This window comes from Stegostoma tigrinum, chromosome 3 (genome assembly GCF_030684315.1).
Source record: "Stegostoma tigrinum isolate sSteTig4 chromosome 3, sSteTig4.hap1, whole genome shotgun sequence".
Taxonomy (NCBI): domain Eukaryota; kingdom Metazoa; phylum Chordata; class Chondrichthyes; order Orectolobiformes; family Stegostomatidae; genus Stegostoma; species Stegostoma tigrinum.
Genome location: NC_081356.1, coordinates 65983275 through 66009025, shown reverse-complemented (window position 1 = coordinate 66009025; position 25751 = coordinate 65983275). Strand labels below are relative to the sequence as shown.

Genomic DNA, 25751 nt, shown 5'->3' with positions numbered 1-25751 from the left:
CGTTTCCTGCAGTATTCCCTGTGAAGTCGATTTTGTCATGCTGAAGCCATTTTCAATTTTATAATGCAACATTTCCCTTCAAGCCATGCGAGAGAACCGAAAAACAAACTTAGCAATCCAAAACTGTCTGTAAACCTATTATCAGAGCAATTAGTTGTCAACAAAATCTGTAACTGCTCGGCCCAATCCCATGATCGTTCTTTGCAAGTTTGCTGGGAAACCAACAATGATTCAGTGGAGAGTATTGTCTTGTTAGGTGACACTGTTTGACAGAACAGCTTCTGTATTAAATACCAAATGTAGCTATCTGGTTCATTGACCTCATCCATTAGAGTCCATATTCATCCAATCCTCTATTGTACATAGTTCAGTCAAGTTTGCCATTAGCAGATGCAAATTGTCAAACTTTCATTGTTAAAATGGGCTAAGTGTGGCAGCATTATAGGAAGAATATTGAATGTGATGGGGTTGCTAAGTTACATATCATTGTAACTTCACCATTTGCTACTGCTCCACAAAAATCCTGAATTCCCCAGCAACTCCATTGGAGAAGCACCATTGCCAAAGAATTCTCATTGATCAAGGAAAAGAGCCAACAGTGCCATGTCAGTAAATTTGCATAATCTTTAATAACGTCAAAAGAAAATGTCTGTTATAAAGGCAGTACTGTCCTATGAGTCTTGGTGCCTTGAGTAGCTAATTTGAAAATTAAAATATAACCAATTTGCTACTGTTCACTTGAGTCTAAAGTGCAGAGTTAGCAATTAATCTGTTAAGAACACAATTGTATTTATGGCAAATGCATCACCTTGTGGGAATGAAAAATGAAACATTGCCTCAGATTTAAGAAATGTTCAATTTTCTTACATTGCAATCCTATTTCATAAGCATGTGCCATTATACCTATTACTTTAATCTTTTTTTCCTGGGTTAATGATAAATCAAAAGTACAGAAAGAGAGTAAGGTGTAAGCTTGGACAAAGATGTCAGGCCAGATCAAACCAGTAACAATAATGTAAACAATTCCCCATTAAGTTTCTTACAGGTGACATTTGTGGTTACCATATTTTTAATTTGTATATTTGTTTTATTTCTTCCTTTCGCTCTCTTTTGAGCACTACTATGTAGTTAATACAAATTGAAAATTTGCTTATGCTTCAGTCAATTTCTCTTCTCTGGTAAAAGTAATTCTACAAGTATGGTTCCTCTTTTCAATATCCCTCCTGTACAGCAGCTATATTACTACAATGAAATCTGGTTGGGGGCTGTGTATGGAAATTCATACCTTACTACTTGGTGCTGTGTTGTTTGGTTACCCAAAATTGTTTATAGATTTTCGGCTATGTCAAAAACGCCAAGCTTCCGTACTACCTACTGGATCAGAATTATCATTTAAATTACTGCAGTTATAGATTTTCTGGCATAGAAACTGGAACAGGGACTTGCTTCATTAAATAAGTTATTGTGGATGTTATGTTTCAGATCACAACTGACCTCCGGCAGCGCTGTACTGACAGTCACACAGGAACATCTGCTTCAGCACCAATGGCTGCTGGGATTATTGCACTGGCACTGGAAGCAAAGTAAGCTCTAATTCATTTCAAGACAGCTTCTGTTAAATGGTTCCTCCATAAACTTAATGAAAACTGACAAGCTGAACTGAATTAATTTGATTAGATAAATTTTAAACACATGCATCTTAATGATTTTCACAAGGACTTTTTTGTCATGCCTAAGATATTTTCAAGCTAATATATTTGTGCTGTGAGCCGTGATGAGCGGAAGTGGCTGAGCACATGGATATATTTGATTTAATTGAGAGGCTACTCCACCCCAAAAAAAATTAAATCATTGCTGAAGAGCAACACCAGAAGAAAGTTGAAAGCTACAAGGAACTTGATGTATACACCAATGATTATTTTTGCTTTTATGCATTTACCAAGCAAGACCTGTGTAGTTATTTGTTCAACTGGGCATCTAGCCAAACCAACAGGTAAATGGAGCCAAATTTCACGAATAGACTCATATGGTTAGTTAATTCTCTCTTCATTGAAAGATGCTGTCTTCAAAAAGCATTAGATTTATCAAGTTTACTTCAGACCTTTTTCTAAAAAAACAAAAATTTTAATCTTATTTTAAATGTCTTAATGAAAGATTTTCCACATGAGGTACTGGGGTCCATGTAGAGTTTGGCAATATGGGCCTATCTGCTGAATTGTTTGAAGCCTTTCTTTGACCTGGGTTGTCATGCACTTTTAAATTGGGGGGAAAAAGTGCTGATTTAATCACTGCTTGAACTCTAGCTGGCACATGAGAAAAGCAAATGTGTTCTGAGATGGACTATTGGCAGGTGAATTGTTTGTGCATGAATCCAGTACAGATTATGTAACGGTTGTAATAGCACTGTAATTTATGCAGGCATGCTCTTCAGAATCCAAAAGAGCACAGTGGTGACATCACCTTCCCCAGCTGAAATATGATGTTAATTATTCTCCTGTGTTTCTTGGCTAGACTTTTTTTAAAGCTCCACTCTCTTCCCACCCTACCATTTTGTTTCAAAATTTATTTCTAAAGTTTCTTGACGAAGGGTTTATTATCCTCTGCATGTCTATTTAACCATTGCCATGAAATCTACTTCCACTTGATTGTATTGAAGAAGTACTTTTTCCTCTTGTTTGATTTGCTCTAACAAATACCGCAATTATTTGTTCCACATCCAGAGGACTCTGCTATAAGGACTTTGTGTGGAAGATCACTTTTTCTGTTTATAATCAAAGAATGATTAAAGAAAAAAATTGCAACATGAAGCTACTTGGACCATCATCTCAGTGCCAACTGATAAATAGCCATCCAGCCTAGTTCCATTTTCTAGCTCTGTAGCCTTGCGGTTTCAGCACATGAAGCATATACTGAAATATTTAAGATACCTGACAGTCTTTCAGGCAGTGAGTTCTGATTCCCCACCATCCTCTGGATAAAAAAAATTCTCCTCCTGAACTTAATGACTCTTCCATTAGATCTATGCCCAATGGTGATCGATTACCAACACATGGGAAGTAGGGCCTTCCAATCCATTGTGTCGAATCTGTTTATAATTTTCTGCAGAGATAATGGGAACTGCAGATGCTGGAGAATCCTAGATAACAAAGTGTAGAGCTGGATGAACACAGCAGGCCAAGCAGCATCTTAGAAGCACAAAAGCTGATGTTTCGGGCCCAGACCCTTCTTCGGAAAAAGGGGAGGGGGAGATGGTTCTGAAATAAATAGGGAGGGGGGGGAGGTGGATTTATGATGAATAGAGGAGAAGATGGCTGGAGTGGAGACAGACAAGTTAAAGAGGGGGGGATGGAGCCAATAGAGGTGAGTATAGGTGGGGAGGGAGGGAGGGGATAGGTCAGTCCAGGAAGGACGGACAGGTCAAGGGGGCAGGATGTGGTTAGTAGGAAGGAAATGAGGGTTCAGCTTGAGGTGGGAGGAGGGGATAGGTTAGAGGAAGAACAGGTTAGGGAGGTGGGGACGAGCTGGGCTGTTTTTTGCGATGCAGTAGGGGGAGGGGAGATTTTGAAGCTAGTGAAATCCACATTGATACCATTGGGCAGCAGGGTTCCCAAGCGGAATATGAGTTGCTGTTCTTGCAATCTACAGGTGGCATCAATATGGTGCTGCAGGAGGCCCAGGATGGACATGTCATCTAAGAAATGGGAGGGGGTGTTGAAATGGTTTGCGACTGGGAGGTGCAGTTGTTTATTGCGAACCAAGCGTAGGTGTTCTGCAAAGCCGTCCCCAAGCCTGCGCCTAGTTTCCCCAATGTAGAAGAGGCTACAATGGGTACAGCGGATGCAGTAGATCACATTGGCGGATGTGCAGGTGAACATCTGCTTGATGTGAGAAGTCTTCTTGGGGCCTGGGATGGGGGCGAGGGAGGAGGTATGGGGGCAGGTGTAGCACTTCCTGCGGTTGCAGGGGAAAGTGCCGGGTGTAGTGGGGTTGGAGGGGAGTGTGGAGCGGACAGGGGAGTCACGGAGACCGGAAATTGCTATAAACAACTGCACCTCCCAGTCGTGAACCATTTCAACACCCCCTCCCATTCCTTAGATGACATGTCCATCCTGGGCCTCCTGCAGCACCATAATGATGCCACCTGTAGACTGCAGGAAAGCAACTCATATTCCGCTTGGGAAGCCTGCTGCCCAATGGTATCAATGTGGATTTCACTAGCTTCAAAATCTCCCCTCCCCCTACTGCATCGTAAAAACCAGCCCAGCTCGTCCCCACCTCCCTAACCTGTTCTTCCTCTAACCTATTCCCGCCTCCCACCTCAAGCTGCACCCCCATTTCCTTCCTACTAACCTTGTCCGCCCCCTTGACCAGTCCGTCCTCCCCAGACTGACCTATCCCCTCCCTCCCTCCCCACCTACACTCACCTCTATTGGCTCCATCCCCGCCACTTTAACTTGTCTGTCTCCTCTCCACCTATCTTCTCCTCTATCCATCATTGATCTGCCTCCCCCTCTCTCCCTATTTATTTCAGAGCCCTCTCCCCCTCCCCCTTTTCTGTTTAAGGGTCTGGGCCCAAAACATCAGCTTTTGTGCTCCTAAGTTGCTGCTTGGTCTGCTGTGTTCTTCCAGCTCTACACTTTGTTATCTATAATTTTGTGTACTTCAGTTAGCTGTCCCTTTGTCCTCCTTTATCGAAAGAAGAAAACACTACCCTATAAATAATCTTTCCTCTGTGAACTAAAAATCTCCAGTCCAGTCAACACTTTGGAAATTCTTTCTGTACCCTCAATGTAATCACATCTTTCCTATTGTGCATATACAAGAATTGAATGCCGTACTCTAGCTGTAGCCTGATCAATGTTTCCTGCAGTTTCAAAATAACCTCTCAGCTTTCATATTCTCTACCTCAATGAATAAGGTAAGTATCCTGTAGATCCTTTTGACCACCTTATGTTCCTGTCCAGTAAACTTTCTGGGATCTGTAGACATGCGCTCTGAAGTTCCTCTGTAACTAGTTATCCAGTCTGCTTTGTTTGTGTTCCCTTGTTACATTACCTCCCAGCTTTTCTACATGCTGTTGCATGCACTTATTTATACCACCATATGTTCGTTCAGCATGACTGCTTGATGGTACAGTCATTTTTCTTTATATTAAAAAATGATTTTAAAGAGTTCAAAACCTTGTATCCTAATGTGCATCAAACCAAATTAATGGGCTCAGTAATAGTCCAGTTATATTGCCAGAGACTTTTGTGGTCGATCTTCTGTTCTTTGTCATTTATATAAACAATTTGGATGAGAATATGGGAGGCATGGTTCGTACGTTTGCAGATGTCACCAAAATTGGTGATGTAGTGGACAGTGAAGAAGATTATGTCAGAGTACTATGACATTTTGATTGAGTGGACCAATGAGCTGAGGAGTGGCAGATGGAGTTTAATTTAAATAAATGTGAGGTTTTGCATTTTGGTAAAGCAAACCAGGGTAGCACTTGTGCAGTTAATGGTAGGGCCCTGGGGAGGGTTGTTAAACAGAGTCCTAGAGGCACAGGTACATAGTTTGTTGAAAGTGCCGTGACAGATAGACCAGATAATAAAGGAAGTGTTTCACACACAGCCTTCATTGGTCAGAGCATTGAGCGCAGGAGTGGAACATCATGTCATGGCTGTTCAAGGCATTGTTGAGGCCACAATTGGAATTCAGCATTCAATTCTGGTGCCCTGCTATGGGAAGGATATTATTAAACTGGAAAGGTGCAGATTTACAAAGATGTTACTGAGACCGGAGAGTTTGAGTCATAAGGTGAGGCTGGATAGGTTGAAACCTCTTTCCCTGGAGTTGTTGGAGACTGAGGGTTGACCATCACGGTTTGTAAAATTGTGAGGGGCTTGGATAAGTTGAATAGCCAAGATCTTTTGCCTAGTATAAGGGAATGCAAAACTCAAGGGCATAGGTTTAACGTGAGAAGGGAAAGATTTTAAAAAGACCTGAGGGGCAAGTTGCTGACACACAGGAGGTGGTGCGTACGTTGTATGAACAGCCAGTGGATGTGGTAGAGGTGAGTACAGTTACATCTAAAAAGATATTTGGACAGGGTCAAGAATAGGAAACATTTGAAGAGATATGGGCCAAATGCAGGCCCGTGGGTCTGGTTCAGTTTAGGAAACCTGGCTCACGTGGACGAGTTGGACTGAAGTGTGTGTTTCTGTGCGGTTTAAGTAGCTGTACCTCTAACCAAATTGGTCCAATACATCTGCAATACAAGCGTTCACTCAACAATTTGAAAATTGCTCAGGTATATCCTGTCCACAAAACGCAGAACAAATCTAACTTGAACTATTGCTTTCCCATCAGTCTATTCTCAATCATCAAAGTGCTGGAAGGTGCTATCAACAGTGGCATCACGCAGCCCCTGCTCATTAATATTTTGCTCATTGCTGTTTAGGTTGGGCTCCATCCAGGCCACCAAGTTGCATACTTCATTTTAGTCATGGTCTAAGTGTGGAAGGAGAGGAGGGGCTGTTGCGATAGTGGGATGTTTGTGGTGCTAAACACTCAGTTACAGCAGTCACATAAGTGTGTGGCTACAAGGGCAGGGTTGAGGCTGGTAAGTCTGGTAAGACAAATAACTCTTGAACACTCCAAAGTCTGTCTAATATCAATACATTACAAATTAGGAGTGCTTTATAGATGCCTGGATCTGTGCAGCTCCACCAACCATTGAGGCTTAACACCACTCGGGACAAAACGCACTTGGTATTTTATAAATGCACTCTTTCCACACTGGTGCATCTTGGCAGCATTGTGTTACAACTGTAAGATGCATTGTCACAGCTTGTACATGGTCGTCTTTTGACTAAACTATACTTCCTAACAGAACAAACTGGTGTCATAGATACACCATCACCTTCAATTTCCGCTTTGGGTCATGGACCACCTTGACAACGTAATATAGTGCTGTTTCTTCTCTGTCACTGGATTACAATCCTGGACCTGATCTAACAGCAATATGGTTCAACCCTCTATGACCTAACCTGCAGCAACTCCATTTGGTAGCTAATCACCGCCTCTTTGTGACCCACAGATGAATATTTAAAAACTAAATCCCATTCACCAATCAATCCTGTGCCCAATGAGCTACTTTATCTCCCAAATAACCAATGCTTTATTCTTTTTTGAAATGAAATAAATTAATTTGCTTTTTGCTTCCCACCTTTGTAACATTCTCAATCCCGTTAACCCTCCAAGATCTGTAACCTTCAGTTGCAGCTCCTTGTACTCCCAGGTTTTTATAACTTTTTCATTGGTAGATGTGATTTCAACTGCTTCAACATAAAATCTAGAATTCCCTTCTTAAATCTCTCCAATGCTGTATTCCTCCTCGTATGGTCTCTTTGTACTAATATATCCTGAAGTGGTTCAGTATCAAATTCTGGTTAATAATGTCCTCATGCACCTACAAATTAGTGTCATTAGCAGCTTCTTTACTTTAGTAGAAGTGCCCCTTTTCTCAGTACTAAATATTTTTCCCTTTCATTAATGTTGCTAGAGTCAGATGTGAGTTAGTGAAAAGGATCACAGAGCTTATTATTCAAAATACTTCATCTTGTTCAGTTCAAAGTTTTTGGTTCTTTATTGATAGCTAGCTATTTGTTCTTTGGTATCTGTTAAATACTGTCTATTCATGGGAATAGATATGATACATGTAGCCACAAATCAGATGGGCCCCAGCGTTTTACAGTGACTTTTGACGTTTCTCAGACTGAGGCAGGGTGAAACAAATTTCTCTCTGAAAATATACTCTTTGTCATGCTTCAATTTTACTTTAAGGTGGTTCTTAGAGTATTTATATTTGTAATCCACCATTAGCTTTTAGTCAGCAATATACCTCACCAGACAAGCGATTCAGCCTATTTTTCTTTAAAACCTTTGGCCGTTAGGCCAAAGAAACCAATTATTTCGAGTTAACAGAATTCTATTTGGAATCTAATTTGAGAAAATATATCTATCTTCTTGGGATATATCAAGAAACAGATATTACATTGTCATGGTGTTTTACTGTTTTGTTAACCAGCTTGTGCAAGTAAAGTTGTTTGCTTCAAAGTCAGTATCTGAGTTTGGCAAGAGCACCCAGTCGACCTTTCAAAGTGAGGAATTTGTTGGCAGTAGCAGTGTCAAAAAAAAAGGTTCTTTATTGCAAACCCTGGAACTCACTACTGTAATCTAAAACTTTGCAGTATTGCAAGGTTACATCCCTCCCCTTGTCAAACCCAGAATTCAAGTCACACAAGTTATTTTGACCTCATGAATCATAAGGTTCAAACCAGGACATGTATTGACATGATACAATAAACTGGCATTCATATTTTAACTACTACAGCCAGCTCCCTTGCCACCGTGTTCCAAGCACTTAACACTCTCTGTGTGTGTGTGTGTGTGTTGCGGGGGGGGGGGGGGGGGGGTCAAATAAATTTACCTCTCACATCTTTTAAACTTTCCACTGTTACCTTGAATCTGTATCCCCTAGTAATTGAATTTCTACCCTGGGAAAAAGATTCCAACTATCTATGCCTTCCATAATTTTCAAAACTTCTATCAGGCCATCCCTCAATTCAAGAAGTGATGATAAGCCAAGTTTGTCCAATCTCTGCTCACACCTAAAACTCTCCAAACTAAGCAACATCCTGGTAAACCTCTTTCTATACCCTCTGCAAGGCCTCCACATTTTCCTTGTAGTGTGGCAACCAGAACTGTATGCAGTATTCCAAATGTAGCCTAACTAAAGTTCTCTACAACTGCAATATGTCTTGCCAATTTTTATACTTAATGCACTGACCAATGAAAGCAACCATGCCATAGGCCACTGAGACCATCTTAAATACTTGTATAGCTACTTTCAGGGAACTGTGGATCTATATGCCTATATCCTTCTATATGTTAATGCTTCTAAGGATGCCACCATTTACCATACTACTTTCTTCCTGTATTAGACCTTCCAAAATCCACCATTTTGCGTTTGCCTGGATTAAATTCCATCTGCCATTTCTCCAGTCTACCTATATCTTGCTGTATCTACTGGCAATGTTCCTCTCTATCTATAGCTCCCCGCAGTCTTTGTGTCATCTGCAAACTTACTAATTAGACCACCTCCATTCTTCTCCAAATCATTTATAAACAACAGGGATCCCAGCACTAGTTGCTGTGGAACACCAGCAAACAAGTCATCAGGGATTTAGAAGGTGCTATCTAAGGAGCATTGAATTTTTGCAGTGCGTTTTGTAAATAGCACACATTGCTGCTACTGAACATCAATGGTGGAGGATGTGAATTTTTGTGGATGTGATGCCAGCCGAGCCTAGATGGTCAATCTTAAAAACAGAGAAACGTAGGAAGTAGTAGCAGGCCATGTAAGTCATTTGCCCCTTGAGCTTGCTCTGCCATTCAATATGATCATGGTTGATTATAGTTTGAATAACATTTGTGAAGATTTGAAACAAAAATTGTAGTGTATGGATTGGGGCTTACTGGGGACTTGCTTGATTTATTATGTATGATGCTTTTTCATGTCATATGATAAATTGTAATGACATATGCTATATAATATAAGTTAATGCCCAGATATCAGTGCTTTGCACTTGCACTTACTATTCATTAGTTTACCTTCACTCCACTACACAGTTTTGCATTTGTACTCCCTAGCTCAGTTTTGGATATGATGGGTGTCGTTTGCATTTTTAAACAGCATCCTCACCTTTTTCCTGAAATCGTAAAGATTTGCGTGTATGAACAGTGTAATCTGGTCCTTTTTTATGTGTCAGGTTGTTGTGGCCTGTCTGTTGTGGTGGGGCAGCCATAATTGTATGTTGTGATACAAAATCAAAAGAATAAAAGTAAGCCTTCTCAGTTTCTTGGGCCTGTTGGTGTAATCAACAGCTAGAGATCTTACAAATGAATTTAATGGCATGCAACAGTGGAGGCCAGTGACTCCGGCATAGATCTGTAGATTGTAGCTCCATAAATTACTTTTGTATTTGGCCCTTCTAATGTTTTGGTCTTTGGCAAATTGTTGCTCAGCCGTGTACACATTATTTTGTGAGAATTTCTCTCCTCATGCAGATGGTAAAATTATCAACTCATATTTTCTGTCAATATGATGAGATTAAGTGATACATTAGCCATGTACGGGGGACACCTGCACATGATTCTGCTCAGAGGACAGCATTTACAGAAGCAGCCTATGTTAAAATGCATTGTGAGGAGCTGGTGGCTTTTTGTACAAAGTTCAAGCGATGACGAGCTTGGTAAAGAGTTTGGTATTGTGACATTTCACAGGATACACTCGTGCAGAACGTGACCTCTTTTTAATTCTGACTGTGTCCTAGGAAACTCTTCTCTTCTGAGGCTGTATTTGACCCATTCAGTGCTGACTGTTGGTGTTGTCAACTGTTTCAATGCAGCTGCTCACATCTAAATACAGCTGGAAACACAAATGACCCCTATCTAACATGATTTTGTTTTTAGAAAGGACTTGTTTACACAATTTCAGTGTGTCCATTGGTGTTCCTTAGCAACCAGAACTGCAACTTCCTATTACAGCCACCCGGAAGAATAACAACAAAGATAGACAAGAAGCTAGTGAAAGTGGAACAATGATTTAAAAGATATGAAACCAAATGTGTTTCAGCTCACTAGTAGCCTGTCACAGCTAAATGTATAATAATTGTACTTCATTTTTTATTCAGCCTGTGAAAGACTTGCGTTCCAACAACTTTATTCCTATAGTTGTACTTTGAAGTGCATTCCTTGTTTTGCACTTCATGTATGCACATCATTAAGGAATAGGAAATTAGTTCCAGTCTGGCCGACTCTGTGTTCCAGCAGTTTGTTTAACATCTATCTGTTTTATTTGAAAAAGAAATACGTATACATTAGGTATATGTATGTACTGTATTAAATAAAGTATATTGGGAGAACTTATTGATGTATGGATTTCTTTTACTAGTACGAAGCACTGAATCATACTGTAGTTGTCTGGCTCGTTTGATTGTCTAATTCTAAGCAAATCAAGGTTCGGTCAAGACTGGTGTATTTATTTTTAAATAAATGTCTGTCCTCTTTGCCTTCTACTTTATTTAATATACAAGTTATGACATAACAGGGTGTAGAGCCGGTTGAACACTACAGGCCAAACAGCATCAGAGGAGCAGGAAAACTGATGTTTCAGGTCTGGACTCTTCTTCAGAAATGGAGAAGTGGAAGGGGATTCTGAAATAAATAGGGAGAGGAAGAGGAGGCAGATGGAAGATGGATAAAGGAGAAGATGGGTGGAGAGCAGTCAGACAGGTCTAGGAGGTGGGGATGGAGCCAGTGAAGGTGAATGCAAGTAGGGGGTTAGGTTGGGGATAGGGATGGGGGATAGGCACGTTGTGACATTTTTTAGGATCCGAATTAGAAAATAAAACGTGGATACTCTGCCAGTTCTGAGAATGGAATGGTATTTATTCCAAGTTTAATGCCCTCTCCACTTTAATTACTGGCTTTTAACTCTTAGTTACAACTAACTTAGATCAGGAGTATTTTGCTGAGTTTGTTTTGCTGAGTTCAAGTTAACTAATTCCACAAATGCTTAACTTTGAGTTTTTAAGATTTAGATAGTGCATCCCATAGGAGAAGCTCCCTGAAAAAGTTATCGCTGTAACAGAAACATATAAATGGGATGATTTACTAATTTTACAATTTGATTAACTGAAATTAATGAGTAATACACTCTAAGTGGATAAATTTGGAATGAATACCGTTCCATCCTCAACTGGCAGAGTATCCGCATTTTATTTTCTAATTCAGATCCGAAAAGCTATCAACAGATGCGTTATCAAATCTAATAACAAGTCAAGAATGTCTAAGAACAAGTAATAATAAAATATCCAACAGCATCTTAGGAATAGAACATCCATCAACATTTGCCCAGCTTAGCAAGCTGTCCTCCGCTGGTGGGAGAAGAGGACTTTTGAGAGTATTATCCAAGAGTGACTGATACTTATAAGGTTTCAGTGAAAGGGATTTTTAATGTTATTTTGACTTCCTGCTTTGCAAATGTAGATGCCAACCCACCATAGAGTTTCCTCTCACTTGCATGTTATCATTTAACATTATTCTTCAGTTACTGCATAGAAGTTCATTTATGAATTTGAGCTTTTACCTAGTGAATTTGTTTATGTTTCATCCTCCTTTTCATTTCTCCTTTATTCATTCAGTCTTAAAACTTTGAAGGATTCTTTTACCAGGAAAGGTGTTTCATTTTATCTCGATATTCTTTTCATCTCTCCCTTATTCTCTCAATCTTAAAAGAATTCGGTGTAAAAGGCTTATCAGTCAAGATGTTTCATCTCTGTGTTTAAGCGTGATCTTATCCTGGTGTTCATATGATAAGAATCTTTGCCATTCTTATCAGTTGGACGCTTTGGGTATTTTTCTGACAATTGACTGGGTGCCTAACTTTAGGCGGTTCATGGAAAGGATGCGGACTGGAATTTTTTTAAAAAGTGAATTTAAAGTTTCCAATCAGCCAAACTGTCTCATGGAATTGGGTAACGCCACTGGCCCTGATCACACTTGGACCAGGATGTCCTATATCAGAAAACCAGCACACAATCTGTTGTTACATGGAAACATCGAAGATAGGAGCAGGAGTTCACTGCAGTCTTTGGTGGGTTAGGTACATGCACTGTGCTGTTAAGAATGTATTTACAGGAATCTAACCCAGTGATAGTGAAAGAATATTGAAACATAGAAAATAAGGGCAGGAGTAGGCCATTTGGCTGTTTGAACCTGCTCCGCTAATACAATCATGGCTTATCGTCCAATTCAATACCTCATTCCTGCTTTCTCCCATATCCTTATGATCCCTTTAGCCCTAAGAATTATTTCTAACTCCTTCTCAAAATTGTATTGGCCTCAACTGTTTTCTGTGGCAGAGAATTTCACAGGCTCAGCAGGTGAAGAAGTTGTTACATGGAAACATCGAATATAGGAGCAGGAGTTCATTGCAGTCTTTGGTGGGTTAGGTAGATGTGTTTGAGGTCACAGCTTTGGAAGGTGGTGTCCAAGAAGCCTTGGTGAAATGCTGGAGTGTATCCTGTAGATAGTACAGGATGTGTGTCATTGGTGGAAGAAATGAACAGTCTTGCTGATAGTTGGACCCCCACAAAGTTGGGTGTTTTGACTTGAATACCCCTGAGCCAGAAGGCCCATGTTCAAATCACACCCACTCCAGGGGTGTGCAATAACATTCCTAGACAACTTGCTTTAAAAGCACCTACCCTGACTTCCTGCTTTGCAAATGTAGATGTCAACCCACCATAGAGTTTCCTCTCACTTGCAAGTGATGTCTTGTGACTGAGATGATTGATCTGTAACAACCACAATTATCTTCCTTTCTGTTCAGCAAGACTCCAACCAATGGAGATTCCTTCCCCGATTCCCATCAAGTTCACTTTTACTAAGGCTTCTTGCTGCTCTATTTTGGAATTTGTGGTTTTATGTCAGTGGATTTGAAATTTCAAATTATAACTATTCAATGTCATAAAGTAAGTTCAATAAGAGTATTGGAACGTGGAAAAAATGTATATCTGGGGAGTTGCGTTACAGGTCATTGTAATCTGACTGACGGCTGGAACATGCGCAAGGACTTATATGCACTACTGCTGTTCTGAGGATTTCAACGTTGGTTACCCGTTTTGCATACAACTCTTTTTCATAGCTGTTTTAAACGTCATTTATTTTTGATTGGTTCAGGATAGAGGTGCTCTGCTTGCCTCCACTAACCACTGGCACAAAAGTTCCTGCTTTACAAGTTTGAAGCAATTGCATGATGCTGTAGTAGATTTTTGTTCAGGTTTTTCATATGAGTGAATTCTAACTCAGAGAAACAAGTTCAATTTCCTTCCTCTTCTGAGGATGTCTCGTTGATGGATTATACTTGCGTGGTGTTACATTCATCAAGGCCCACAGAACAGAAAAGGCTCTTTGACCCATCAATTGTCCACCGGTTAAAACAACAACCTAGCTAGTTAGTCTCATGTTTGAGATGACCTGTATTTATCTGCAAAGCAGTCTCATTCTGTCCATTTAAAAAGTCCCTGAGCTTCCAATTGCCTACCACTTGAAAATGCCACTGTTCTCCCTGGCCAACATTCCTGTTGCAGGTCTGCTCCAGCAAGGTTCATTGCAAGCTGAAGGAACTACATTTCATTCTCCACCTGGGGACCCTGTGGAACCTTCACAACTCAACATTGTGTATAGGCTCTAAAATTATTAAACTCTTTCTTCCACTTCCTTAAACCACTCCCACACCCAAGGGCCTCCCATGACAAGGGCTGCTTTTAGCATAGCCAACCCATTTTCACTCACTTTTGGCCCCCATGATCCACTTTTCTGTTTCCTTGGCGTATTATCATCCATCCTTTCCCTGCCTAACTGTCCTCCCCAGCCTAGGCTCCATCTCTGCTTATCCATTCACTCCTACATCTCCTTTACCCCCTGTCTTCAGGACATACATCACTTTTTCCTCGCCATTAACGGTTCTGATGAAAAAACCACTGGATTCAAAACATCAACTCTGTTTTCTCTGCACAGATACTGCTGGACCTGCTGAGTTTCTCAGCAATTTTTGTTTCTTTTTTTGCAGTTTTAAATCTAGAGTGTGGTTTGGTGTTCCTAATAAGAGGGTCCAAATATCCATTAGACTAAAGATGTGACGACTTGGTGCCTATGTCTTTTTATGTGCAGTTGTGTGTTAAGAACGAGCCCCTCCACCTCTACATTGTCTATTATTTCCCAGCTTTATTTCTTTGGTGTGGTTAATTGAGTAAGCATCATCCATGACCCCCTGCACAATTAAGAACACATTTATGAAAGGTGTTTAGGGTGCACATCAGCAAGCTGGACAACCTAAAAGAAACAAACAAAGTCATCTTGGTCATTGAAGAATTTGTTCCTTAAATACTAGATGGATTGTAGAATGTCTTTCAATACTCAAAAGAAAATGCCATTTAGAAACTTCATAGAATCGTAGAATCCCTACAGTGTGGAAACAGGCCCTTCAGCCCACCATCCACACCAACCCTCAGAGCATCCTACCTAGACCCGTCCCCCTAATCTACACATCCCTGGACACTATGGACAATTTGACATGGCCAATCCACCTAGCCTGCATATTTTTGTACTGTGGGAGGAAACTGGAGCTTCCGACGGAAAACCACTCAGACACAGGGAGAATGTGCAAACTCCACACAGACAGGCACCCGAGGGTGGAATGGAACCCGGGTCCCTAGTGCTATGAGGCAGCAGTGCTAACCACTGAGCCACCATGTTGCCCTAAAAGCTTGTTCTCTTGATTAATCTGCTTCTTAACTTTTTTTTGCCAAATTTAATTCTTGGAATGACTAATTGCTGCAAACTGAAAGAACTGTGGGTGCTGTAAATCAGAAACAAGATCAGGAGTTACTGGAAAAGCTCTGCAGATCTGACAGTGTCTGTGAAGAGAAATCAAAGTTAATGTTTCAGGCCTGGTGACCCTTCCTCATAACTGGTAGCTAGGAAAATGTTGATTTATATGCAAAAGATAGGGTGGGTGGGCAGGCGGGGGAGGGGGTAAGGAGTAAACAGTCTCTGGGGATAGAGCCCAAGGAGAGACAAGAGCATAAGATAATAAAATGTGAGGCTGGATGAACACAGCAGGCCAAGCAGCATCTCAGGAGCACAAAAGCTGACGTTTCGGGCCTGGACCCTTCATAACATCCTTTCAGCATTCACCCTGTTAAGCCCCTTACTTTCCAGAAATTAAAATAACACTGAATTGTTTATTTAAAGCACTATATCACACCCTCTCTGATGAAGGGTCCAGGCCCGAAACGTCAGCTTTTGTGCTCCTGAGATGCTGCTTGGCCTGCTGTGTTCATCCAGCCTCACATTTTATTATCTTGGAATTCTCCAGCATCTGCAGTTCCCATTATCTCAGAGACAAGAGCAGTTGGACAGACAAAGGAGTAGGTAATGATCTGGCTAGAAGGGTGAATAGCTGTTGATGGAGGCTGTCAGTGGCTAACAACAGCTACCGTGTAATGGCAGGCTATGTGAATACAAGGCCTGGTGTGTGAGGTAGGGGGCTGGGATGTGGGAGAGTTTAAGCCCTAAAATTATTGAACTCGACATTGAGTCCAGAGGACTGCAGATGAGGTGTTGTTCTTCCAGCTTGTGCTGAGCTTCGCTGGAACACTGTAGCAAGTCTGAGACACGGATGGTGGCCAGGGAACAGGGTGGTGCATTAAAGTGGCAGGCACCTGGAAGCTCAGGATCTTTTTTGCGGGCAGAACGTAGATGTTCTGTGAAGCGGTCACCCAGTCTATGCTTCGTTTACCTGATGTAGCGGAGACCATATTGTGAGCAGTGAATGCAGTCGACTAGATTGTGGGAAGCGCAGGTGAAATGCTGCTTCACCTGGAGATATGTTTGGTCCCTTGTATACTGAGGAGGTGGGAGGTAAATGGGAGGGTTTTACACCTTCGGCGATTGCAGGGGAAGGTGCTGTGTGGGGCAGGGGCAGGGTTGGGAGTGAAAAAAGAGTGGACCAGGGTGTCCCAGAGGGAACAGTCTCCGCAGAAGGCAGACAAGGGTGGGGAAGGGAGTATGTTTCTAGTGGTGGCATCTCACTGGAGGTAGCAGAAATGACAGCTGATGACCATCTTTATGTGGATGCTGGTGAGATGGTAGGAAAGTGCAAGAGGAGGGAAGAGAGGTTACAGGAAAGCGGATGTGAGGAATATCAGATCAGCTTGGATTCTACTTAATGATGGAGTGGGACCCAAAACATTAATTCTGATTTCTCTTCACAGATGTGCCAGATCTGTTGTGCTTTTCCAGCAACTTCTGTTTTTGTTAATGACTAATTGCTATTAGCCAACAGGACAATCTTTGAGACTTCTTGTGAGTAATTTTCTTCTCAACTAAACTTAAAGCAGCCAACGCAGTTGATTAGTTATAAGATGGAATCAGAGGCAGAGTTCGAGCTGAACCTGCCCTGGAGATGTGTTAGGTGTTTAAACAAGATAATTGCAATTTTTCAGATATTTTCAGTGACATAGTAATCCAGGACCTCCAGGCTAACATTCTGGGGCTCAGTGGTAGTGTCCTTACCCCCGGACCAGAATGTCCTGTGTTCAGGTCCAACCTGCCCGGAGGTGAGTTTGAACAGGATGATTAAATGAAAAGGTTGTACTTGCAGCATTAGGAGGTTATTAATTTTCCTACCATTGTTTTGTTAACTCTATAAAGTCTGTTCAACCTGACTTGAAATTGCAGGAAAATTCAAAGCTGAAATTCATATTTTAGTTTCCAATGTATTTGAATGGTTTGCTTTTAAAAGCTGGGCTAAACTTTGAAATGCTTATATTTGAAATCCAGTTGTCTCTTTCCTTCAGCCCTTACCTGAATTGGAGGGATGTGCAGCATATCATTGTAAGAACGTCACGCTCTGGCCATCTGAACGCTCCAGACTGGAAGAGCAATGCTGCTGGATACAGAGGTAAAACTAAATTGTTACAAAGTTGCAGATTGTAGCTCCTTGGAAACTAATAACTAAAATAAATTGTGTTTTTTGTATAAATGCTGTTTCATGACCCCAGCAAATCTTTAAGGATTTTATTGTTTAGCAGCTAATCTTAGGATACCAGTTTGGGAATCTCCATGATGGCTGATAGCTAAACAGATTTACATACTTGTCAAGTTATGCAAATTTGAAACAGCATAACTGCTGTCACTTAACTAAATTAAAAATTAAAGCTATTTTAAAATTCTGGGTTTATTTAGTTCCATTTTCTCAAATAATGTGTTGCATGAATTCATCCTGCTGAATTACATAACCATAAGCACAGTCCTTGAGTTGCAGGCACGATGTGCTTAACCTGCCTAGAGAGAACTGCACTGCATCGAAGGTAAAGGTTACCGTAAGATATAGGCGCAGGAGTAGGCCATTCAACCCCTTGAACTTGCTCCATCATTGAATAGGATGCTAGCTGATCTGACAATCCTCACATCCACGTTCCTGCCTTTTACCTATAATCCTTAATTTTCCCTTCTCATCAAGAATCTGTCCATCTCAACCGTAAACACACAGAAGGATGCTGTCCCCTCTCTCTGTGGCAAGGACTTCCAGTGAAACTCAACCCTTTTGAGACAAGAAATTCCTCCTTATCTCAGTCTTGGATCGTCATGCCTTTATTCTGAGACTATGCCCTCTTGCCCTGGACTCTCCCACGATGTGAAACATCCTTTCAGCATTCACCCTGTTAAGCCCCTTACTTTCCAGAAATTAAAATAACACTGAATTGTTTATTTAAAGCACGTTTTGTGTGATCAACTTTTAACTAACAGTTATTGCATCATTGAAACTTGGTACCTACAATGCAATTCAAACAAAGTAATCTCCAAACCTAACATTCCACAGTCTATGCTTCAGTTAATCGAGTTCAAGTGTTAGTTATAGAGTTAGTGAAAGAAATGTTTAGCTAGATTTTGTATCTTTTGCTGTTGAGCATTCCCAAGCATTGTTGAAGGCACAATATGCCCATTGAGACTGACGCTTGAATCCAACTAACCTCTTCACATCTGGCATTCTTAAGGCCTTTCAAGGATTTTCTAATCCACCTCTCCAGAGTTGTTGTTATGCATCTCTGGAGCATGTAGGAATTGACCCCATGCCCCCTGGCTCAGAGGTAGGAAGACTACTGCTGCAGCTTTGCACCCTGATTTGTATATGCACAGGTTCACTTTTGGCACAAGGTTTAAATACCACAGCTGGCTCATACTACTAATTTACAAGCTGTTGTCATATTGTTTTGATTCGTGAGGCAAATGGTATTATAACTGGTCTATCCTAAAATTAAGGGAATGATGTCAGACTTAAACTATATAGTTTCAAAGAATGGCCTTGGTCCCCTAGTAGCTTTGAAATTTTCTAAGTAGTTATTTTCTTTTCTAAAATGAAGGGCTGTTTGTGTGCATCTCCAGCTGGAAGCCAAACCCTTGCATGTGGGACCTTTTGAAGTGTATTTCTTACAGGCAGCCAAACATCAGCTGTCTGGGTAGTCTTCCCCATGGCAACCGTAGTTCCTGACATGATGTGTTTTGTCTCGACCACTGGTGTTCCATATGAGAAAAATACTTCAGGCATGCCATGTATGATTTGCAATAAATGTTGTTGCTGGCATTTTACTGCTCTTTACATTTGCATTTTAATTACTACTTGTAGTTTTCAATTGACTTCGCTAAGCTTTTTAAACTGCAAATAGAATGCTTTTTGTTAACTCTTTAAACACTGAGCTTCCTTTTTCCTGCACCTAAATGAAGGTACTCAGTGTAGTGCTGAAGTAAATGGCAACAGCTGCACTTAAATCTATCACACTGGAAGTTGTTTCCCATCTTTAATGTATACTAAACTTAATCCAATATACACATATTTATTACATTTGAGCTGTTGGACTTTTAACTGCAAAGTTCTGTTTCTCTTTGCATCCTTTTGAAAGTGTTGAAAGTTTTCAAAATTATTTGCGAAGCCCTCATCTTGTGTACTCTACTGCCCATAAAAATGCCATGCTAACTTGCTTACTGAGATAACTTCACTAGTTTTCTCACAATTGTTGCACCATAACCCAGTGGCAATTCTTCACGCTTTTGACTAGAAATTTCATGTTACTGCAGTTGTTTACTTACCTGTGCCAAATTGAGCGGAAGCTTATTTTGTTCTATTAAGGTGTCTATGCTGGCAGACACCTTCCACAGTGAATCTAAGAAGTCGCCTTTCCTCAGTCTTGGCTTTCTTATCGCAACTGCTAATATGCCTCATACTAAACCAGACCGGGCCCCATCTTTATTCCATTAAGGTGTCTGTGCTAGCATTTAGATGTGGAATGTCAAATGGGTGTGGAATCTTTATATTTTTTTTTCTGTTAATCTGGGAGTTCTAAGGATAATTTTACTACAACTTTTAACCAAGTTGGAAGTAATAAACTTGTCTTAGTCATTTTATATTCAGTGTTATAACCAGACTTTAGTAACATGAAAACATTTTACTTTTCTCAAATTTCATTAGCATTTGAAATTTGTTTCTGTAATGGGACAGCAGGTAAAAGTAGTAGTCCTGAAGAAGGGTAATACTCGAAATGTTGACCTCCTTTCCTGCAGATGCTGCCTGGCTTGCTGTGTTCTTTCAGCCTCCAGTTTGTCTACCTTGGATTCCACCATCTGCAGTTCTTTTTATCCCTAACCAAGTTAAAAGTCTGATTGTTTAACATCACTTCTGGAGAGCCCACTAACATTTAATAACTCTTATCAATTTATTATTTAGTATTTAATAAATCTTTATCAATATTCTAATGAAACATAAATTCCTATTGGAATTAGATAATTTTAAAAACCATTTTTGACAGGAATGGGAAGCAAGTGTGGCATAAACAAATCAAGTGAGTTTTAAAGGGCTGAGGTTCCCAGCAGGCACTGGGTTTGTATGTAGATCCTGATTTCTGTATTAGAGGCTTCCTACCTGCATGTTCTTCTGGACTCAGCAAGTTAGTAAGTCACTTTCAGGTCCCCTCTCCAATTACGGCTGGTCGGTGTTTTCTTGGCTCTTAAATTGTATGATTGGCAAGTGTCCATCTCATTGAAGTTTGCAGGTGACTTTCTTTCATGTCTCCCCAGGTGGTGGGAATGGTTTGGAGTGTTGCCCCAGCACAGCATGCCCCAACCCCATTTCTAGCTCACCACAGGCTTGGAAAATCTAGCCCAAAGTGCTTGGAGAAGAACCAGTGCAATTACAGACAGTGGAACTGATGGGAACCTGGAAATAAATATATTAAGTCAGTAGATTTAAAATCAGTCCAACAACATTGGTCTTAGAATATTCCATATTCAAAGTGCTGTCTTTTTTTTTTAAAATTGAAGGACTGTTCTGATTAATCTGTTCTCCTAACTGTTTCTTTGAGTAGCCAAGCTCCCTTTTAAGAATCGGGCGTACTAATTGTCTGCTAGAAGAATGAGGCTTTGCCTAAAAACTGTCTGTCCTAGTTAATGAAATGTCAATGCTGAATGAAATATTTATAATTGCAATCAATTGAAGTGGAACTGCATAACCTTTCAACAAGTTTGAGGCTAATTTTGAATACTTTTCAATGAAACCAGGTGTGTGAGCATATGATGAGAGGTTGGCTGGGTCTGGTTTAGTTTGAGGAATATGGCAGTTGTAATAAAAGAACCAAAATTTAGGAATGACTTTTTAGATTCATTGTGGAAATTGTGGATTTTATGGCTGAAAACAGAAACATCAACTGTCTGCTGTAAGGTGGGAAACAGGTGCTTGCTGCACGCACAGTATAAGTTAAGACATTTGGATGTTAAGTACTGATGCTGCTCATCATGTTCAAGACAATTTAGCTGATAACATAATTTTGAAAAGTCTGAAGTTTTTTTCATGGTTTTCATTTCCATTAGTTGTATTGGAACACAGTGTGCTGTCTGAATTAATAAAATCTGCTGGACAAGAGGAATGAGAAAACTATGTTGTGTAACTTCTGTAGTGCATCATCGCCAGCACTACTTCAGCATGCAAGAAATAGACCAAGGCAGCCTCCAACAATTATAGTCTTGTTTTTAGTTGTTTGTGGGATGTGGGTGTTGTTGGCTAGGCCAGCATTTATGGCTCATCCCTAATCCCAGAGAAATTGTGCAGTTAAGAGTCAGTTACATTGCAGTCGGTCTAGTGTCACACACAAAGGTTTTAGGTGACTAAGCTAAGGATGGCAGACTTCCTTCCCTCTAGGATATTAGTGAATCAGGTGGGTTTGTACAAAAATTGGCAATGGTCATGCGTTTACCATTAGACAAGTTTTTTTCCAGATTTATTTATTGAATTCAAAAGTTCACTGTCTGCCATAGTGGGATGTCACAGAAATATTAACCAACATGTTATTGCTATGCTGTTGTCTCCACCTCCCATCAATCTTGCTGATATGTAAATTCCACCTTGCTAATGGCTACAAGTTATTGATTGTTGTTGCAAATGTGTGCTGTTCATAATTTACTGTGATGAGCAGGTGAAGGATGTCTCGAGTCCCTACAGTGTGGAAGCAGGCCAATTGGCCCGATAAATCCACACCAAATCTACAAAGAGCATCACACCCAGGCTCCACCCCCCTCCCCCAAAACCCCATATTCCCCATGGCTAATCCACCAAATTTAGGCTTCCCTGGATACTATGGCCAATTTAGCATGGCCAATCCACCTACACATCTTTGGACTGTGGGAGGAAGCCGGAGCACCCGGCGGAAACCCACGCAGATACTGGGAGAATGTGCAGATTCCACACAGACAGTCACCTGAGGCTGGAGTTGAACCTGGGTCCCTGACGCCGTGAGGCAGCAGTGCTAACCACTGAACCACCATGCCGTATCTTTTCCTTCAGACTCATTGACTAGAAGTATTGGTTTCTAATTTATGTTGATTATGATTTACACTGTCCCTCTTCAATAATAATTGAATTAGGGTGTGGTCAAGTGGTCATACAGATGGGTACTCTAGTGAAACAATCTTGTAAGAGCTGTTTATGACTACGATTAAACCAAATGATTCACCTGCAACTACTGAAAAAGGATAACCCTAATGATTATGCATTTTAGTCTTAAAACTACTATTTCCAAGAACAGGAAGAACTAGAATAAGTTGTAGTTGTATGTTGAAGCTGTGCATTGGGCTATGCAATTGATAATAATCAACAATGAGGTAAGGAGAGCTATCGTTTTCTCCAGTTCAGAAGGGGTATGATTTTATGCAATTATTGATTGAAATTCCATGTTAACAGTGAGCCACTTATATGGATTTGGATTAATGGATGCAGAAGCTATGGTGAAAGAAGCAGAACGTTGGAAATCAGTCCCACCCCAACATAGCTGTGTGGAGAACCCAGACAAACAAAGCAGGTACTCAATACATGCAAACAAAGGATATTGTGAACTTGATTGACCAGTGATTTCAGACCTCTATTCTTTTGCAATTATCTAATTTTAGTAATATTTTATCCTTCTTATTAATCTTCATTTAATACTTCAGTTTTCTTTTGTGACAAAATATTGTGCAGTTTGCGAAGAATAAACTTTAAAGAAAGAGAACAGTGCCTAATTAGACAAATTTATTTGGAGTCTGCTGGCTTATTTTCTTTCCCTGTAGTATGAGAATTATCTGAACTAACTAGTCACATTTTAACTGAGTGGAAATGCTGGGGAATATGCACTATCTTGCACTCTAGTGAAGGTTCAAAATAAACAATGGAATTGGTCAGAATATAAAAAAAAGCAGAGAATGAATAAAAGACACTTCAGGATGAAGGCATTAGAGTGTGAGAGGAAGATACCAAGGAATGTAAAAATACATAGCAAAGGTTTCTGCAGGTATTTAAAAAGGAAAGGAGCAAATAAGTGTTGATACTCCTGGAGTTATCAGGAGACAATAAGGAAATTACAGATGAAACGAGCAAATATTTTGTTTCTGTCTTCAATATAGAGAATGAAAATACTCCAGTTACAGTAGTAAATCCAGGAGATGGAAGGAAAAGAGAAACTAAGCGAAATTACAGTCATGAGGGAAGTGGAAATGATACTAAGCAAACTGGTAGAACTGTAGGTTGGCCAGGATCCAGATCCAAATGGACTCCATCTTAGGCTTTTAAGAGGTTTCTGATGAGGAAGTAAACGTGTTAGTTTCTAGACTCTGGAAGGATTTCATTGGACTAGAAAGTAGTTACTAAAAACTCTCTTTTCAATACTGGAGTCTTTGCAAGTTAGCCCGATGTATGTCATTGGGGAAGATGTTAGAATTGGTCATTAATAACATTAAGGCTGTGTACTTACTAAAATTCAAGTTCATTAAGAGGTTTGAGAGTTTATGGAAAATGTTTAAAATCATGCTAAGGAGTCAGGAACATCTTTGACACATTGAGGTAAGGTAATGGAGTTGAGATTTTAATTTGGTGATTTATCACGGGGGATTGTTCTGCAAGGTTAAGTTGACCCTCATCATGACCTGCACTCTGTAATTTTGTGTGTGTGTATCAGCACATTTAATGTAGGCAGTTCCATAGTATATCAAACATTTTTTTAAAATCATCTGTCATGTTTTTCTGCTCTGATTTAAATAGACGAGCAGATCACAGTATGTTTATTGAAGAAAATAAACCCTGCCCTCTAGTTTTAAATAAGTCTGTCATGGGGAAGAAATTCTCTCAATCTGCCCATCTGTGCCTCTTATAATTTCACATGCTTCGATCAGATCCCCTCTTCAGCCTTCTCTGCTTCAAGGAAAACAAACCCAGTCTATCCAGTCTGTTCTCATAATTGAGACTTTTCATCCAAGTCCACATCCTGGTGAATGCCCTCTGTACCCTCTCCAGTGCAATCATGTCCTTCTGATAGTGTGGCAACCAGAACTGCACAAATATTCCATCTGTGGCCTATCCAATGTTTTATAAAGTTGTACAAGATTTCTTTGCTCCTATTGTCTACACCCTGGCCAAAGAAAGCAAGCATCCGGTATGCCTCCTTCACCACTCTGTCTACCTGTGCTGACACGTTCAGGGATCTATGGACATGTACACCAAGGTCCCGTTGTTCCTAAATACTCTCTAGGGATCTACTGTTAATGGAGTATACTCATCCCTTTTTGGACCTCCCAAAGTGCATCACCTCTGTTATCAAATTCTTTCTGCCATGCTCTGCCCCGTATACCAACTGACCAATATCAGACTTCAGCCTGAGATCTTTCTCCTTGCTATCAACAACACCGCCACCAATTTTTGTAATCTGCAAACTTGCTAAAGTACACAACAAAATGCAAGGGCCCCAACGCACACCCCTGTGATACCACTGGTCACAGACATCAATTACAAAAACAACCCTCCCCATCTACTTTCACCTCTTATTTGTAATCTAGTTTTGGATTCATTTTGTCAACCTGCTTTGGATCTTACCTCTTAGACCAAACTACTACGTGAGACCTTGTCAGATGCTTTACTGAAGTTCATATTAACCACATTAACTTTCTTACCCTTGTCAATATATTTAGTTACTCTTCAAAAATCTCAATTTAAATTTGTCAGACAGTATCTCCCTTTTACAAATCCATGCTGACTGTCCCCAGTGATTCCCTCCCCTTCCAAATGTTGGTAAATCATGTTCCTCAATTTTTTTCCAATAATTTTCCTACCACATGATGCCAGGTGAACTGGTTATAATTACCTGGCCTATCCCTGCTGCCGTCTTGAAACACGTTAGCTATCCTCCACACATCTGGGCCTCGGCAATGACCTCCCCAGTGTCCCATAGCCTAGGATTCATCTCATTCAGGCTCCAGGGATTTATGCACATTTTTGCCCACTAATATATTCAGTACTTCCTCCTTCCTAATTTTAACATGATCTATAGCCTCACCATCCCAAAGTAAATCTCAGGCTACAAGGCCTTCTTCTGTTTTGTGAGTACAGATGACAAGTATTCATTTGGAGACATTACCAATTTCGACCAGTACCAAATTGCCTCTATGGTTTCTAAGAAGTCCCACCCTTTACCTCTTACTCTTTTATGTTTATAAAAAGCCTTGGGGTTTTCCTTGATCCTAGCTGCCAAAGATACTTAACGGCATCTCTTTGCCCTCTT

General features: G+C 40.5%; 1 protein-coding gene across 3 annotated transcripts in view; it reads left to right on the top strand.

The window, feature by feature from the left end:
• pcsk5b (proprotein convertase subtilisin/kexin type 5b) overlaps positions 1–25751 on the top strand; it is a 374824-nt gene that overhangs the window by 140816 nt on the left and 208257 nt on the right. For all 3 annotated transcript variants that reach the window (XM_059644647.1, XM_048526886.2, XM_048526885.2), the window contains exons 9-11: positions 1483–1583; positions 17478–17581; positions 22907–23024. In XM_059644647.1, the coding sequence (XP_059500630.1) occupies positions 1483–1583; positions 17478–17581; positions 22907–23024 (323 nt within the window). The remainder of the gene's footprint in view (positions 1–1482; positions 1584–17477; positions 17582–22906; positions 23025–25751) is intronic.